Source organism: Boleophthalmus pectinirostris, unplaced genomic scaffold (genome assembly GCF_026225935.1).
Source record: "Boleophthalmus pectinirostris isolate CB_2022bp ecotype Guang Dong unplaced genomic scaffold, ASM2622593v1 HiC_scaffold_1, whole genome shotgun sequence".
Taxonomy (NCBI): Eukaryota; Metazoa; Chordata; class Actinopteri; order Gobiiformes; family Gobiidae; genus Boleophthalmus; species Boleophthalmus pectinirostris.
In genome coordinates, this window is record NW_026570970.1 from 38,327,181 (window position 1) to 38,343,942 (window position 16,762).

The 16,762-nt window shown below is 42.2% G+C and overlaps 1 protein-coding gene and 1 pseudogene across 1 annotated transcript in view; both read left to right on the top strand.

The window, feature by feature from the left end:
* LOC110162715 (obscurin-like protein 1) overlaps positions 1 to 16,762 on the top strand; it is a 74,280-nt gene that overhangs the window by 45,687 nt on the left and 11,831 nt on the right. The window contains exons 13-15 of the mRNA XM_055162243.1: positions 6,693 to 6,959; positions 10,689 to 10,955; positions 15,439 to 15,705. Coding sequence (XP_055018218.1) covers positions 6,693 to 6,959; positions 10,689 to 10,955; positions 15,439 to 15,705 — 801 coding nt within the window. The remainder of the gene's footprint in view (positions 1 to 6,692; positions 6,960 to 10,688; positions 10,956 to 15,438; positions 15,706 to 16,762) is intronic.
* Positions 14,087 to 14,203, top strand: LOC129409027 (5S ribosomal RNA; annotated as a pseudogene).

Sequence of the window (16,762 nt, forward strand, 5' to 3'; positions counted from 1 at the left end):
GGCGATGTCATTGCTCTGCCTAGAATGTTCCACAGTGTGACAAACAGTCCTACATTACATTTATTCAATTACAGTTGGTTTTATAGCTCAAAAATAATTAAACAGGCATTCTGATTGTGAGCGGGGTGGCCTTTCCACAGATCAGTAACCCAGTAACTTGGTCTGCTTTGGTGTCCGTGATGAAACATTCCAGACAAAGCAAGACCATCTCAAGGAGAAAAGCATTTGACAGATCCTCAACCAGAAAAGTTACACATTGCACCTTTTAACTTACCTGATTTGTTTTGTTTGTTAGACATTTCTTTAGTGATTTAAAGGCACCTGATTTTTACTGTTTTAAAAAGGTGAAAAACTAGTTGTAGAATGTGTTCATTTTAAACTGTTTGCCGTGGTTCTTATGCATTCTGACCTTCCTACTTATTCATCAAGAACAAAATGACTGTACTATGTGACTTGATGATATTCTCATAAGTACCTTCTCCCCCCCAGAGCCTCCTGCCTCGTTCATAAACAAACCCGTGCTCCCCTCTTCTCTCACGGTGTACGAGGGCGAGAGCGTCACCCTGTCCGCAGAGCTGACTCGTGAGCTGGGTCGGGGGCAGGCTGTGCGCTGGCTGAAGGACGGACAGCTCCTGAACGCAGAGAACATCCACATTTCCAGCTGTGGAGCAGAGCAGAGACTGACCCTAAGCCCACTGCAGCTCAGCGACTCTGGGGAGTACGTGTGCGACGCAACCACCGACCAGATGGGCTTCAGTCTGGTGGTAAAAGGTAAGGCCCCAAGACGGAAGAAATGTGACAGTGATGCAGGTCGTATCTTCCAACTCTGAACTGGTAACACATACATAGACACTAAACTCTCTGCTCACCTGATCCCTCATCACCTGTCCACTCCCTTCATCTGGCCCCTCCCCTCTCCTGGCCTTTGTTCAGCCTCAGTTGTGCCCTCTGGTCTTCTTCTGTCAAGAGAGGTGCTAGCATCTAGTGGTGATATGTAACAATACAGGGGCAGTTCGGCCAATGTAATAATGAGTGGAAGCTTTAATTCTAGGATAAAATAAAGGTAAGTGATATCTAAATGTTATCCATCCATCCATTTTCTTCCGCTTATCCGGGGCCGGGTGGTGGGGGCAGCAGTCTAAGCAGGGAGTCCCAGACTTCCTTCATCCCGAACACTTCCTCCAGCCTCTCCGGGGGGACCCTGAGGCATTCACAGGCCAACCAAGAGACATAGTCCCGTCCCCCCCCCCGTGTCCTGGGCCTTCCCCAGGGCCTCTTTCCAGTGGGACATGCCCAGAACACCTCCCGAGAGAGATGTCCAAGAGGCATCCAGAACAGATGCCTGACGCACCTCAGCTCTACTCTGAGCTCCTCACCCTCTCTCTAAGGGAGCACCCAGCCACCCTGGAGAGGAAATTTATTTCAACCACTTGTATCCATGATCTCATCCTTTTGGTCATTACCCAGAGCTCATGACCATAGGTAAGGGGAGGAACGTAGCTTGACGGTAAATCAAGAGCTTTTCAGCTCCCTCTTCACCACAATACAGTCGATACAGCAGTAGCATCACTGTAAACGCTACACTGATCCACCTGTCAATCTCACCCTTTAGATAGATTTGGATTTGGATTTGGATTTAGATTTAGATTTAGATTTGGATTTGGATTTGGATTTAGATTTAGATTTAGATTTAGATAGGTGCCTCAAGTGGAGTTCAAGTATCCAAATTCTATTTAAATTAAACTTTAAATGAGACACTAATTGTGAACAGGGCATGGCAGAAGTAACCTGCCTGGATGAATTCTTGTCATATTTGTACATTTATAAACTCAAAAGAATCCGTCTGGCCTGACATCCTTTGTTGTTACTGAACACAGATCAGCAGTGGCTCAGACAAATCTCATCACAGCATTGTGGTTTGAGCAGGGACAGAGGTGAAATGCCCAAGTGAACCCAAACAAACATGGTGATGCAGACAGGTGTACACGAGCCTATTTTCACAGTCATACAGACTATTTTGTTTGTGAAAAACGTGCAGAGGGAAGCTCTTTGTGCATTTGTGGAGGGAAAGATGTCTGTGCTTTTCTCTCAACAGGATTTAACTAAAGTCTGAGTTCTTTTTCATCTGTTATGATGCTTCGACCAGTAGATAAATGTGTAGAGCTCAAGTCAGAGTGTTACACATCAATCTGGCATTAACAAAAAAATCAAAATATAGTTTTGTTGCAGCAGCTAAAGGACCATAGGGAACAACACTGACCAAGATCCTTTCTGTTTCAACCAACGTAATGAAGTGAGTGATATTAAATTTAAGACTCTTAAATCTGAATATGGTATTTTAAGACAGAAAAGTAACCTTACAATAATACAGTTAAAGGCGCTGCACCTGATTGTTACTGTTTTAACATCATTAAAAAAACAGACCTAGTTCATTTTAAACGTTTTGCAGAAATTCAAAGTTATTCCTCAGTTAAATTATGTATTCAGAGAATCCTAATTATTCACAACAATGAATACATGGACAGACTTTGACTCACATACACTGGGGAAAATCAATTCTAGGGCCTTAACTGAGCCACAATTTCCCAGTAAAAATGGCTCCGTGATTCTCGAGTAGAACCTGCTGTTACAAAATGTCCTCTGGGATCAGGGTCAGATGCTGTGGCTGCCACTCGGATTCAGACTCTGGATCGACTGGAGAAATCTGACCGGGACACTGCGCTTATCTGGCAACGCAGATGACCTGGCAGCTCCAACCTGGCAGCTCCAACCTGGCACCCCTCGATATGTTTCCATTTGGCAGAAAGCTCAGATCCACTGTGATAGCTGCAGAATACGCCCTGACGCAGTATCACAAAGTACCTCCGAAATGTGCGGATTTAAGCCTACGTCAGAACCAGAGCTAGACTAAACCAGTCAATAAAACAGAGATTAGCTCAGGACTAAACCAAGATTAGTCCATGTTTGGTCCTGGTTTGGTCCTGGGTTTTACACTGAAATTGAGCACAGTTCAGTCTCAGTTTCAATGTGTTTACTGTAAAGTGATAAAGTTGCAATGTGTAACGTTTCTGGCACAAGGTACATTACCTACTAGGGTTGTCAAAAGTATCAAATGTCAGATAGGAATTGATATTAAACTAGTATTGAATGTAGATGAACTGGTATCGATACTAAAATGTCCTATTCACAGGACAGAGCAGAACCTTTCCTGAATGTGTTTAGAATGTTCTTGAACTGTATCAGAACAAGTGTCAGAGCACATAGACTAGTACACACACATGGACCAACATGAACCTACTGCACCACTGACCATTACACACATATAACACACATGGGAATAGAACAGAAAGTTCTACCGTTTAATGTCGAAAACTACCTTCTATTAACATTGCAGTTTTGGAATCGGTATTGAGTATCAAGTCCATTCCTTTGTGTCGAAATCAAGTTTATTTTAGTATCGTGACACACTACTACATACTACATACTACTACATACTTGTCTCGATGATGATGCTATTGCATTGCTTAAAATGTTCCACAGTATGGTGTTAAATATATGTATCTAGCATTTATTAAATTACAGCTGGTTTTATTGCTGTACAGTGGTCCCCCGTTTATCGTGGGAGTTACTTTCTAAAAAATAACCCACGATAGGTGAAATCTGCGAAGTTTTAAGTCTGTAAAACTCCTCACCACACACTTTAAACACTTTTCTCAGACAGGACAGTTACAACCCTTTTTACATCTTTCTTAAAACTTCTAGCTGCTGTCGTGTTATCTTCGTTCTTTATGTAACGAACCGAAAATTCCTTTATTCCATAATGGAGCCCTACAGCACAGAGCTGAGTTAACTCAAGATTATATCAAACTTTAGTGCTGTATACATCATGCACTGAATCAAGACTAAACCAGGACTAACCTAGGACTGATTCCAGGACTGAAGAGGAGGACTAAACCAGGACTGAACTAGGACTAAAACAGGACTAAACCAGAACTGAACAAGAACTGAAACAGGACTCACAATCGGGACGAGGTCAAAGGTGACCACAGGAGAAAAGACCGGCTCAGCTCCGCACCTCACAGAGGTAAGCGCAGCTGTTGCCCAATCACTCTGCGCGGGCTTGCGGTTCTCACTCTTGAGTCCTGGTTTCAGCAACTCTTTGCCTGACCCGTTGCAGGATTCTGCTGCAGGTCATAACTTCTTCCTTCCTTCAGCGTGTCCAGAAATGTCTGATGGTTACATTCTTCCTCTTCCTTTTAGGTGCGACCGCAGGAGCCTTTGTCGGTGCAGAACATTTTGTCGACATTGTGGGTTTTGTCGGGGAGAAAACTTGCAAACATACAGCACTTCAGAACCACACTGATACAGATCCAACATTTATGTACATTTGGTGTACTGTACAGGAGACAGGAGTCTCTTAGCCAATCAGGACACAGCGGGAGGAAGGCAATGCGCATTCATACACTGTAAAAAGGCATGCAAAATTGCACAAAAAGAAAAAAAAAAGAAAAAATCAGTGAAACAGCGAGACCATGAAAGGTGAACCACGATATAGTGAGGGACGACTGTACATGAAAATGTTGAAAGGCGCTATATAAAATCTAATGGGTAATTAATGAATTCAATTAATGCTAGAATGTTGGGAGTGATGGTATTTGGTCTGTGATTAGTCAGTCAAAGTGATGGATTTAAGAACAGGGTTATTTTTAAGTTTTAAGTTAGGATAGTGGTTAAGGTTAGAGTTTGGTTAAATTATGTTGAGTTGAATGAAGATTTTGGTTAGAAAAATGTTTTGGGATAGTTAAAATGTTAGCAGAAGAGATGGCCATATCTCACCTTACACCATAAAATAAAACATAGAACATAGCAATAGAAGCTAACATGTTACTGTGGAAACCAGAGCACTTTCATTTCTCCAGACCAAACTATCAGCACTAACCTTTTTATGGTCCTCTTGCTCTGAGATTTCACCCCTTCACCTGAAAGGATGATTTAAGTACAATAACAGAAGGATAATAATAGAATAATTTAAAAGTGATGGACTCACACGACACCCTTGTCTCATCCCTCTCACAGAGATGAAGGTGAAGTTTGTGCGCCCGCTGCAGAGTACGGTGGCCCTGAAGGGACACAGCCTGACGCTCCAGTGTGAGGTGAACAAGGCCAAAGGAGACGTGCAGTGGCTGAAGGACGGCCAGGAGGTGGCGCTGTGCCGCAGGTTCACCATCCGAGCGCTGGGGCGAGAGAGGAGCTTCACCGTTCACCAGGTTTCAGAAGAAGACGGAGGAGAGTACACGTGTGCATCTACGGACGACAGGACCACAGCCACCGTCACTGTGCAGGGTGAGGGAAATGCCGTAGTTTTCAGACTATAAGGCGTACTTAAAATTCCTTTATTTTCCCAAAAATCGAAAGTGCGCCTTATAATACACCTTATATATAGTCTTACATGTAGTCTTATAGTCTGGTCGAGCATACTGACCTTGCTTTTTTTATCGCTTATAGTTTAAGCAAATGAGCCATGCAGTTCAAGTGTAGTTTCTGTAAAACGTAAATAAATGTGCTCAAAGCTGCATTAAACACTTTATTACTCAACCTGTATTTGAGTCATCCTCGTAGGAAATTAAAAAGTTTCAAGTCTCAAGTGTCGTCCATTTGTTTCACTTAATGCAATTTATAATCCGGTGCACCTTGTGTATGAAAATAGACAAGAGAATTCAACATTTTTGATATTGTGCCTTATAATCCGGTGCACCTTATAGTCTGAAAAAACACGATATGTATTTTATTAGGGATCAGGACCACAGATTTATCGTCTTTATCTCATGTCTTTAAAGGGCTTGTGTTACATTATTTTCAGATCTCTGTTATAATGTTGCCTCATCAGAAACAGACCTGGACTTGTGTTTTGTTTCATTTAAACATGTTTGAAAAAAACGCACAGCACACTCAGATGGCCGATGTCCAAAAGCTTTTTTTATTTTCAAAATAACATTTCGACAAAAAAAGCCTTCATCTGGCTTTGGACCAAAGCAAGAAAAATGTGGTCCAAAGCAAAAAAAAAAAAAATATCTGATGAAGGCTTTTTTTGCAGAAATGTTATTTTGAAAATATAAAAGCTTTTGGACATCGGCCATGTGAGTGTGCTGTGCGTTTTTTCACTTTTGTCTTACTGCTACTTGCATTTGCACCTCTACAAGAATTTTGGTGTGTGTTTTCTGTTTCTTTTCATTCAAACATGTTTAACACATAAATCCTGCATATTGAGTTCTTCTCCCAAACTGAAAACATCATTAAGTAGTAATACAGGAAGTGCTCCACTGGGTTTTTTATACCTTAACTTGAATCATTTGGATAATTTCAGATCTGGAATAGCTAAAGACACAAAACACAACTCCAGGTCTGTTTTTGAGGAGGCAACATTTGTCTAAACTTTTAAACAAAGACATTTACCTGTTTACTGTGAGTTTTCCATGTTAAAAGAGCAACAAATTTGCACAAATGTAAGGCACAAATGTGGAATCTGATCATTTCTGTGACTGATTAATCTCTAGAATTGGAACAACATTTTATTTGCTCCTGTCTGTATCAAATATTATTATACTGATGTCACCTGAAACCTGGTTCTAAATAGTTTTCTTCATTTGAAACTGTTGCTTCATTTGAAAGTGTTCTGCCCTGTCCCTCTCTAGCGCCTCGTGTGGTGGAGTTCATCGCAGGCCTGCGGAGCGTCACCGTGAGGGAGGGGGAAGACGCCGTGTTTAAATGTGTGGTGTCTCCGGAGGATGTCGCCCTCGTGTGGCAGATTAACGGACGCGTGCCTCCGAGTGACCGCGCCGCAGCGACACAGAACGGCACCTGTCACACTCTGCGCCTCGACAGGTGCAGACTGCAGGACTGCGGCAGGGTTAGTGCCAACGCGGAGGGGCAGGTGTCCACCGCCGAGCTGCAGGTGCAAGGTGAGACAGAACTTCTTTAGCAGGGTCAAACTGACACCCAAATAAAAAAATAATAATAAGACCACTAGGAACAAAGTTGGATACTGTGTCAATACTGAAAACATTATTATTACCTCCGCCAAGGAGGTTATGTTTTTGCCGCCGTTTGTCTGTTTGTTTGTTTGTTTGTTTGTTTGTCTTTTAGCAACATAACTCAAAAGGTTATGGACCGATTTTGATGAAATTTTCAGGATTTGTTGGAAATGTGAAAAGGAAGAATTGGTTTAATTTTGGGGGTGATCCGGAAGAAATCCTGGATTCTGAATCACTTTGAAATTTTAGTTAACATTGTGGTAAATGGGGCCAAAAATTTAGTTTCTCAATATCTCGGTTAATTATTGACCAAACCCCATGAAATTTGACTCAGGGATGGACAATGGGATCCTCTTTCATATTCCAAACGCTGATCCAGATCTGATCCAGAAGACTGATTTTTATCGCAATTTATATAAAAAATGGGGGTAGTCCTTGGTGGTGGTCGTTGGTTTCTCTATGTATTTTTAAGCAATCAAAACAATGGTAATTTTAATAACTGCAAGATATTGAAGTTTAATGCCATACTGTGGGAAATCCGTGTCTCATTTGTTCATTCGTTTTTTAATATAAAACCAAAAATAAGAAAACGAAAAAACAACAGTTTTCTTCATTATTTCTCTCCAAAACCAAAATAAACTAGTTTTCATGTCACAGCTTCGTTTAGCTTTTGTTCAGTAGAGATTGGAAATTCCAGGGCTGAAACTATCCAAATGATTCTAGTGAAAGTGTATGAAGTTTCGATCACTTCCTGTATTTCCACATGACATCACAAAGTGGTACAGAGTGTTTTCTGTTTGAGAGAAGAACACAGCCCAAATATGCAATGTTTGTGTGTTTAACATGTATGTAAAACAAATCACAAATTCCAGGTATATTTGTGATGAGGAAACAACATTATAACATAGAGCCAATGATGTTCCTTTTGTCTTCTTATATACATGAACTTCTTGGGTTCTTTTTAAAGACAATGCAGTAAAGTGTATTTACCTTGTTGACATGTTTCTGCTGCTGCATCTTCAGAACTGTCCCCGGTGTTGGTGGTGACGTGTCGTATATCAGCTGTTGTTACTTCCTGTAGGCGTGGTCAGTCTGAGTGACCTGCCAGCTCCATCAGGCTGACCACTCCCGAACACCAAAAGGAATGTGAAAAGGAAACATCAGGGAGACTCACCAGAACACAAAAAGACAAAGCAGAACATTAAAACCTAAAATCCGCCATATCAGACACTGTAAAAGAAACAACCACATTCTGGATCAGGTCGGGGCTCGGGTCATTGGATCAGAAAACAACAAGTTCAAACGCTGGATCAAGGAGGACACTGAAATCAGGAAACGAGGCTGTGGTGGGGTTCTTCCAAAAAAACTCAGGCTTAGGCAGGAAATGCTTTTTGGTGATTTATTGTGCTCTCCAACAGTGCAAAAGGTGCCAAACGTGAGTGGAAAAATATTTACAGTGGTGGTGTGAAAAACAAAAATGACAAAAGTTTGTGGTGGACTTCCCCTTTAAGTCCGGCAAAGTTTCTCTCTCACTCACGCTCTCGGTCGCTCGTTCGCTCTGGCTCACTCCACATAAGTTACCTCCACCGTAACCTGGTCGCAACTGCTCACAGAGCTGGAGAGCGCACCTTTATATTCCCGGTTTGCCCCTCCCACATTGCATAATTCCCCCCAATAATCATGATTTCGCCGTTTCTACCATCAAACGGCCTATGTTTTATAGCACGATGGTTATATACCCGTAATAGCTTGCGCCCAGAATGAACAGGTCTTAAATACAACGTCTGAGAGACAGACAATACATTTAATTGCCCATGCAAATTAGTTGTTGCACACCTGATTCCCGGAACCCACGCAACGACCGGTTAAACTCCCAGCGCGGATGTGTCCGGGTTTGCCAGTACACACCACGGAAGGAGGGCGAAGGCGGCGGCGCGAGGGTAAGTGAATGTCTGGATTGGCGTGCTTTAGATTAATTGAATAAGCGCTTCCAAGTGTGCATCCTTAGTCGCGGAAAGACACGCAGGAGATGTTGGGAGAATTTTATTGTAAAACAGTGATTTTGGTAGGAACTGGTACGGCGAGCGGTGCGCAATAACTACGAAACGGGCGCGCGCATCTTCACGTGCTCTCCCCCAGGACGGCGTTCTTAGGGACGAGCCTGCTCCGTCACAGAGGCACAGACAGCATTAACCGTGATGACGGAGCGTTCCTCCTTCCACACACCTGGGACACCCTCCTCCAGAGACACCGGGCGACGGGAGGCGTGGTCAGTCTGAGCGACCTGCCAGGTCCATCAGGCTGACCCCGCCTACAGGAAGTAACAACAGCTGATATACGACACGTCACCACCAACACCGGGGACAGTTCTGAAGATGCAGCAGCCGAAACATGTCAACAATGTAAACACACTTTACTGCATTGTCTTTAAAAAGAACCTAAGAAGTTAAATTATAACTTAGGGGTCCAGTCAAGCAGTAACGGAGGGAAACAGGGGCAGATTTTTGACATTCAAATGTCTCTTATTCAGAAACTAGAGGGACTATTGAAATAAGTAAAGTATCAGAATGTAGGAAAGAGTTAATACTAGTAATAAGTTAAACCTGTGATATTCTTTCAAGTTGTTGACAAAAAATTTAAAAACTCATGTCGGTAACGGAGGGAATGAAATATACAGCACTTTTTGGGCAATAAATCCAAACAGTGATAACTCTTGGTTCTCACTTCCATATCCTTAACAAACTGGTTTGAATATTTGCTTCATATAGTTTTCTACCATATGGTACAAGATTAGGTTGAAAAACCTCTTACTTTTTGAGTCATGAGATTTTTTATTAAGAAAGGTCATGGTAACGGAGCGAAAAGTAACGGAGGGAAAATTGTGATATATGTCAGTATGTCAATATGTCAGTCCTTTCAAGCAAATTTTTATAATTTTAAATACATTTTTTTGAAAAATCATGTACCTTCATCAACAGTTCAAAGATGGAATAACACAAGATATGATGAAATACATCCATTTATTGACATGATTTGCAGGTCTTTGAAATTTGGGAAATAATTTTTGTTCCATGTTTCATACATGGTCTGTTTAAAACATATGGAACTTTAGAACCAAAAATGGAACAGAAAAAAAGGTCAACAGTTTCATAAACTAGAGTACATATGTATCTGTTCAATACATTTTTATATCAGATGCATTAACTTGAATTTTTGGCCTTGATGTTTACTTCTGCTTGACCGGGCCCATAGATTAGAAAATTGCATAATACAGGCCCTTTAAATGTACACTGCCGCCAAGCTTTTTCCACTTGTTGACCAAAACGTTTTCTAAACGTTTGATTGATGTGTGTGACCACCTTTGGCAGATATAAGAGCTTTTCCTGAGGTAGTTTTGGCAGAGCTTGGACTTGTGTTTTGATCTTTTATCTTTCTTTTTTTTTTTTTTACCTCTGTCTGTTCAGTTTTTACCTTTGTACCATTTCAAGCTCTTCATTGGACTTGCACTTGAATTGCAATAAATAACTGGAAGACTTTTCTAAAACTTTTGAACAGTAGTGTATCTTTTGACTGGTGAGAAGCCCTCAAAATATTAGAAGTTGCATGGATTTCCCAGAGATCTAAACTGATATGTTGTCTTATTTGACTGTTTCCCAGAGCCGCAGGTGGTGTTCACGCGTCAGATGTCGGCGGTGTCAGCAGAGGAGTTCGGGGAGGCTCTTCTGGAGGTGGAGGTGAGCGAGGACTCGGGGGAGGTGCAGTGGATGAGACAGGGGGTCCTGCTCCACGCCGGGCCCAAGTACAGCCTCCTGAAGCGGGGTCGCACACACAGCCTCAGGGTCCAGCGCCTGGCTCTGTCCGACAGCGGGAAGTACAGCTGTGAGACTCTGCACGACCGCACCCAAGCCCAGCTCACCGTCACACGTGAGTACACGACACGACAGCAATGCACAACACATTAAGAGCATGTGTACAGGACATGCCAACAACACACAACACAACAAATAACACGCAACACACTGAGAACACACAACACGCCAAAAACACACCAACAACATGCAACACACAACGCACTAAGAACATGTGTGTACAGGACACGCCAACAACACGCAACACGTCAACAACACACAACATGCCAAGAACACACAACATGCCAAGAACACACAACATGCCAAGAACACACAACACTCTAAGAACATGTGTGTACATGACACACCAAGAACACACAACACACTAATGATACAGCAGTAAACAACACGCTAAGAACATGTGTGTACAGGACAGACAAAGAAGTAAAACTGTAGTAGACTTAAGAAATTCTCAGTGGACTAAAAACATGTGCTGTTAATTGATTAGTCGACTAATAAAAAGGCGTGGCACAAGCTCTCAAATCTATTACATACCTGGACTTTTGTTTCATTCACACATGTCTGTGTAATTCAGCTAGGATCCACAGTAAAATGATCAGTTATCAATATTTTATCAAAAAAAGTTTTTGGTCAAATACATTTCTCAGCTCATCCAAACTGCTTCTTCAGTTCTGGTCAGATGCTGGTGGACACTTCCTTATATCTGCCTGACAAGAGGAGCTAACTGCACTGAAACTACTCTGAAACTAAGGCTATGTTTAGACTGCAGCCTGAAGTGACCCAAATCTGATTTTTTCCCCTATGCTCCTGTATCTGATCTTTTAATGACAAATGTAAAATCAAATCAAATGTAAACCAGGCCACTTGGATATGTGCTCCCAAAACCCATGCATATCTGATCTTTTGACATGAGGCTGCATGTGTTTACTCGCTGAAATAGGCCGCTGAAGATGTGTTTTGTCCACAACAGTGGTACAAGTAGGCACTCACAAATGTACACAAATGTTGTTCTCGTCAGATGAAAACTGTGTGACTCTGTGTGAGTGAAGCAGTGAAGCACAGATCAATCCCTCCACTCTGTGACTCTGCACTCACATGTTCTTTTCTCCGGACGTTGCTGCCACTGCCCCACAAAACACCACGACCAAAAACCTAGTTTTTCTCCTTCTCAATCTCCTCCTTGAAACAAATCATCTGTACATGTTCTGGCTCTGGTACAACAGCAGCTTTAAAACCTCCAGGGGCTTGATGCATGTTTAATTTGCTTCCGTAAACAGTGAGCACACTCGCTGTGTGTGATGTCATCATGTCCTCCAGTGCACATGTGGGACATTTTTGGGGTGTTTAAAGTTCACACTGAAGTTCACATACAAGTCACAATTAACTGGAAATGTGAACGACCTCGCAAAAACATCGGATTTCACATAAAAAATTGAGCATTAAGCCCTGCAGTCTGAACATAGCCTAACACACCTACTTATTTACAGTTTCTTTTTGTTAACTCAGTCTGAACTGATCTAGGTGGGACTGAGCCTGAGTCATATTCACAGAATCATTCAGGCCCCTGATGGGAGCTTTCACACCTCTGAGCATACAGGCAATCACTATTGTTTTTGCTGTTGTTGTTGTTGTTGTTGTCATTGTTTTGATGTAGGTCTGTGGATGGAGTTGTAAATAGGAGAGAGATGAGGTCTGAACCCTTCATTTCGATTCAAAGATAGATCGTCTTTCCTCACAAAAATAGCCTCTTTCACTCCTGTTTCAAAACCTTTCTTTTCTTTTGTCTGGCTAAGATCTGTACACTTGTGATGTCATGATATGGTGATACAGGAAATACTCCACTAAACTTGAAAAATGAGCTCAAAAGTTTAAAAAATGTAACTTCGTACACCTTCACTAGAATCATTTGAATGATTTCAGCCCTGGAATATCCAATCTGTCCTGAACATGACATCTACCTATCCATGACATCACAAGGTGGAATAGGGCATTTTGAGTTTCAGAGATGTAGATAGACTAATAATAAAGGATTACTCCTACTATTACTTTTTTGGAATGAAACTTATGGTATGTTTTTGAGGAGATAACAACACTATAACACGGCATAAACCTCACAGGAGTCAGTTTTGTGTAATATCGGACCTTTAATGTATAAAACGTTTCATATTTCAGTTACCGAAAACATTTCATATCTGGATTACCAAACACAAGAGGAGAAACAGAACCTGCACGTGACTCTGAGCGGTTTGATCTGAGTCCAGTTCAGAGATGAGCCTCTAGTCCATAAAACAATACCAACGCGCCGAGCCTCAAACAGTCTTTTAATAAATGAAGTCCTGGATTTACCACGGCATATTTGAGTTTTATCAGCACACACACACGCATACACACTTACACACAGACAGCGGCCAGCGGGGAAAAAAAAGATGTTTATTTTGGAGACCCGATGACAACAAGCTCTCAACAAGGCCAGAGTAAATATAGACGGAATGAGAGAGGAGACAGAGGAATACCATCGGCCAAGAGAGAGAGAGAGGGGGGACGGAGAGAGGGAGGGAGTTTGACCGGAAGAGAGAAAGAGGATACAGATGTATACCAGCTACCAAGAAAGTGACAGAAAGGAGATAGGGAGAGATAGAGAAAGGGAGGGGAATGAGAGAGAGGAGGGGGAGAGGAGACAGGGACACTTTTTTGTCCCCATAGGGAAATGAGTCCTCTGCATTTGACCCACCCGGCAGTGTCCCTGTCAGGAGCATAGACTGTGTATATAAAGGGACATAACACGATAGTCGCCGTGTTCCAGACAGGAGGTTCTCATGCGGCTCTTCCGGTTCGTCCTGACCCTTGTCTCCCATGGACCTACATTGGAATACTGTCGTCTCTCTGTCTGTACCTGCTGCTGTGAGCCTCATCATTTTGGTCTCCATATTAACCCACTCTACACGATCCTGGTGTTTTTATTTTGCTATTTTGTCCTTTAAAATAATCCTTTTCCTAATATGGAGCTTACTCAACGCTGCACCGACACAAACTTTAAAAATATTATAAAAAATATAAATTTCTATGTTATTTACTTAAAAATGTTAAATGGCCACACAGAACTCTAGCCAGGCTGGTGTCACCTAGTGCCTCTGCTCAAGCTCATTTCTCTCCTGCGACTAGATCAGGAACCAGAATACACAAGACACTTGTGGCCATACCAGCTTGTCAAAGCCTGATCCTGTCAGATCTCAGAAGCTAAGCAGGCTGGGCCTGGGTAGAACTTGGAAGGGAGACCACTGGGAATTCCAGGTGCCACAGGGGGCGCCAGTGGCAAAAATCGTTGTGTCCTTAGGCAAGACACTTCACCCACATGGCCTAGTATGAAAGTGGTGTGTGCGTGAGTGATGGTAGTGGCAGTGAGGAACTACTACTGTAGCCTCACTGCCCCAGGGCAGCTGTGGCTACAGTAGTAGTTAACCACCACTGAGTGTTGAGTGAATTAATCATGAATTGTAAAGCATTTTGGGTATCTTGAAAGGTGCTATATAAATGCAGTGATTGATTGATTAATTAATTAATTAGATGCTTTGCAAGAAGTTGTAGAGTGTGCACCAGCCAATCAGCAAAGAGCAGAACCAACCCGAGTTGTGATAGCAGAGTGCAGACACCATCCTCCTTTGGACTTCCTTTGTCAAATACAAACTTCACATTTTTTATTGCACCTTTAATTCGCAAGTTCATCTCATAGAAACGATGATCACTGACAGACATGTTCACTCTCTGCTTTGTTTGCTGTTGTTCCGGCAGTTACTTGGACACCACTGAGTGTAGATTAAAAAAAGTACCCGCCTACCATCGAGCGAATGAATCCTAATGAGTGCTGCGAGGTCAGACAGTTTCCACAAAGTGAAAGCGTGTGATGAATCAGGTTAACAGAACTCATCATTAACACTAATTTCATAATAACCACAGTAATAATAATGATAATACTGAACAAATCAAGATTACCTGACCATTCATGTATGTGTGTGTGTGTGTGTGTGTGTGTGTGTGTGTGTGTGTGTGTGTGAGAGCGTGTGTGTTTGCTCCTATAACCATTAGAATCACGAGCTTCATTTTAGTGGAGCTGAACGCTGTGGGTGACATCACACTCGCTACTCTTGGTCAGGAGTACCTCAGCTGGAGGATTTGACCTGTGGTTCATGTTTTTGGTTGATGGGGGAAAAATGAAAATGTGTCTTGCAGCTTTTGAGGTTAAAATAAGTCCTCTGTGTGCTGTCTGCATCTAATTCTAAAGTGTTTTATTGTCCAAGAACCAGGAAGTGCATAGTTAGCATGCTTGTTGTTTTTAATATTCCCATGCTGGCAAAACTCCTGTGGTCACTGAAAGTTGTGAAAAGCACTTATAAACTCATCATGGTGAATAATTCAGATGCTCTGATTGAAGATTAACCACTGCAAAATGAAACAGTAAAGATCAGGTAGAGTGTCTGTAAAATATGGCGTGTATCAGTCTGGTTTTCATTCCTAAACTTAAACCTCCTTTCCTCCTGCAGCTCGTCGAATCTCCATAACAAAGGGTCTGTCCGATATAAGGACCACGGAGCGGGAGACGGCGTCCTTCGAGGTGCACCTTTCCCACCCGGATCTGCCTGGGACCTGGTTCCGAAACGGGACTAAGCTCAAAGCCAGCACTCACTTCAGGATGAGCTGCAAGGGCCTGGTGCACAGTCTGACCATCACTCACCTGAGCGTGGACGACACGGGCAGCTTCATGTTCTGTGTGGAGGAGCTCAAGACCACGGCCAGGCTCGTGGTTCGAGGTACGACAACACGAACACATGTCAAAGATCTAAACTCCGACCTGCAACTGCATTTCAAACCTTCGAGGACTAAAAGGGAGAGTCAGGGGGGAGGGGCGACCCGTTTTGACATTCATCAGTGGTAAACATACACTAAACATCATTCTTTGATACTGAAATTTGATGACTTTTCCAAAATTTTGCCAAAATACACAAAAATTAAAATATTTTAAAATGTTATACTTTTATATACCACTGCTTTGAATGCATTGACTAGTTTGAAATAAGCATAATAGCTGCAGAGGATAAAAATGGTTATATTATAAATTCCAACAGTTCCAGAATACGCATGTCATTTCCAAATGCAGTGAATATCTTCATCATATTGTCTTTTATGTTTTTATGTGTTTTATAAAACAGAACATGATACTGTGTGATAACAGATGTTTTTTCTTAAAAAAAAACAAGTGTTGTAAAACTTACAGAAATATGTTCTTCCTGCTCTCTCAAACATTATATTTATATATTACATATATTTATTCAAGTGGGACAGTCTATTTATTTGGTATAGACACTTACTGTAAGGGAATTCTTGGTCTGGACCAAATTTCACCTGGACCATACTGTGAAAGCTTAAGAAATGAACAGTATGGAAGGGTTAATACTTTGTTTTTGCCAGACCAATTGTCCAACATTCATTTTGACCTCTAAAGCTCAGTGTCCCCTCCACAGTAAGTTTTGGCCTTATGCAGTAGACTGAGGAGCTTAAATGGTCTGATGGATCACCTGCCCTCTGTGAGGGTGCACACTGTGAGGGTGCACACTGTGAGGGTGCACACTGTGAGGGTGCACACCATCAGTGTGAGCCAGTCTCCACCTCACGGGAGGTTGTAGTGGTTTGCTGAAGATAGTGCAACATGTGAGAGGTGTTTTCACATGTAAAAGTGAGTCAGTCAATGAGAAAAGGGGGGAGATGGTCCTTGTTCAATTTGGGGCTCTTCTGGTTTCAGTTGTAATCTTTGTCCCTGTCTCTCTCTGAGGCGTACAGGGGACACTGGGCTTTGGGATGCATAATTGC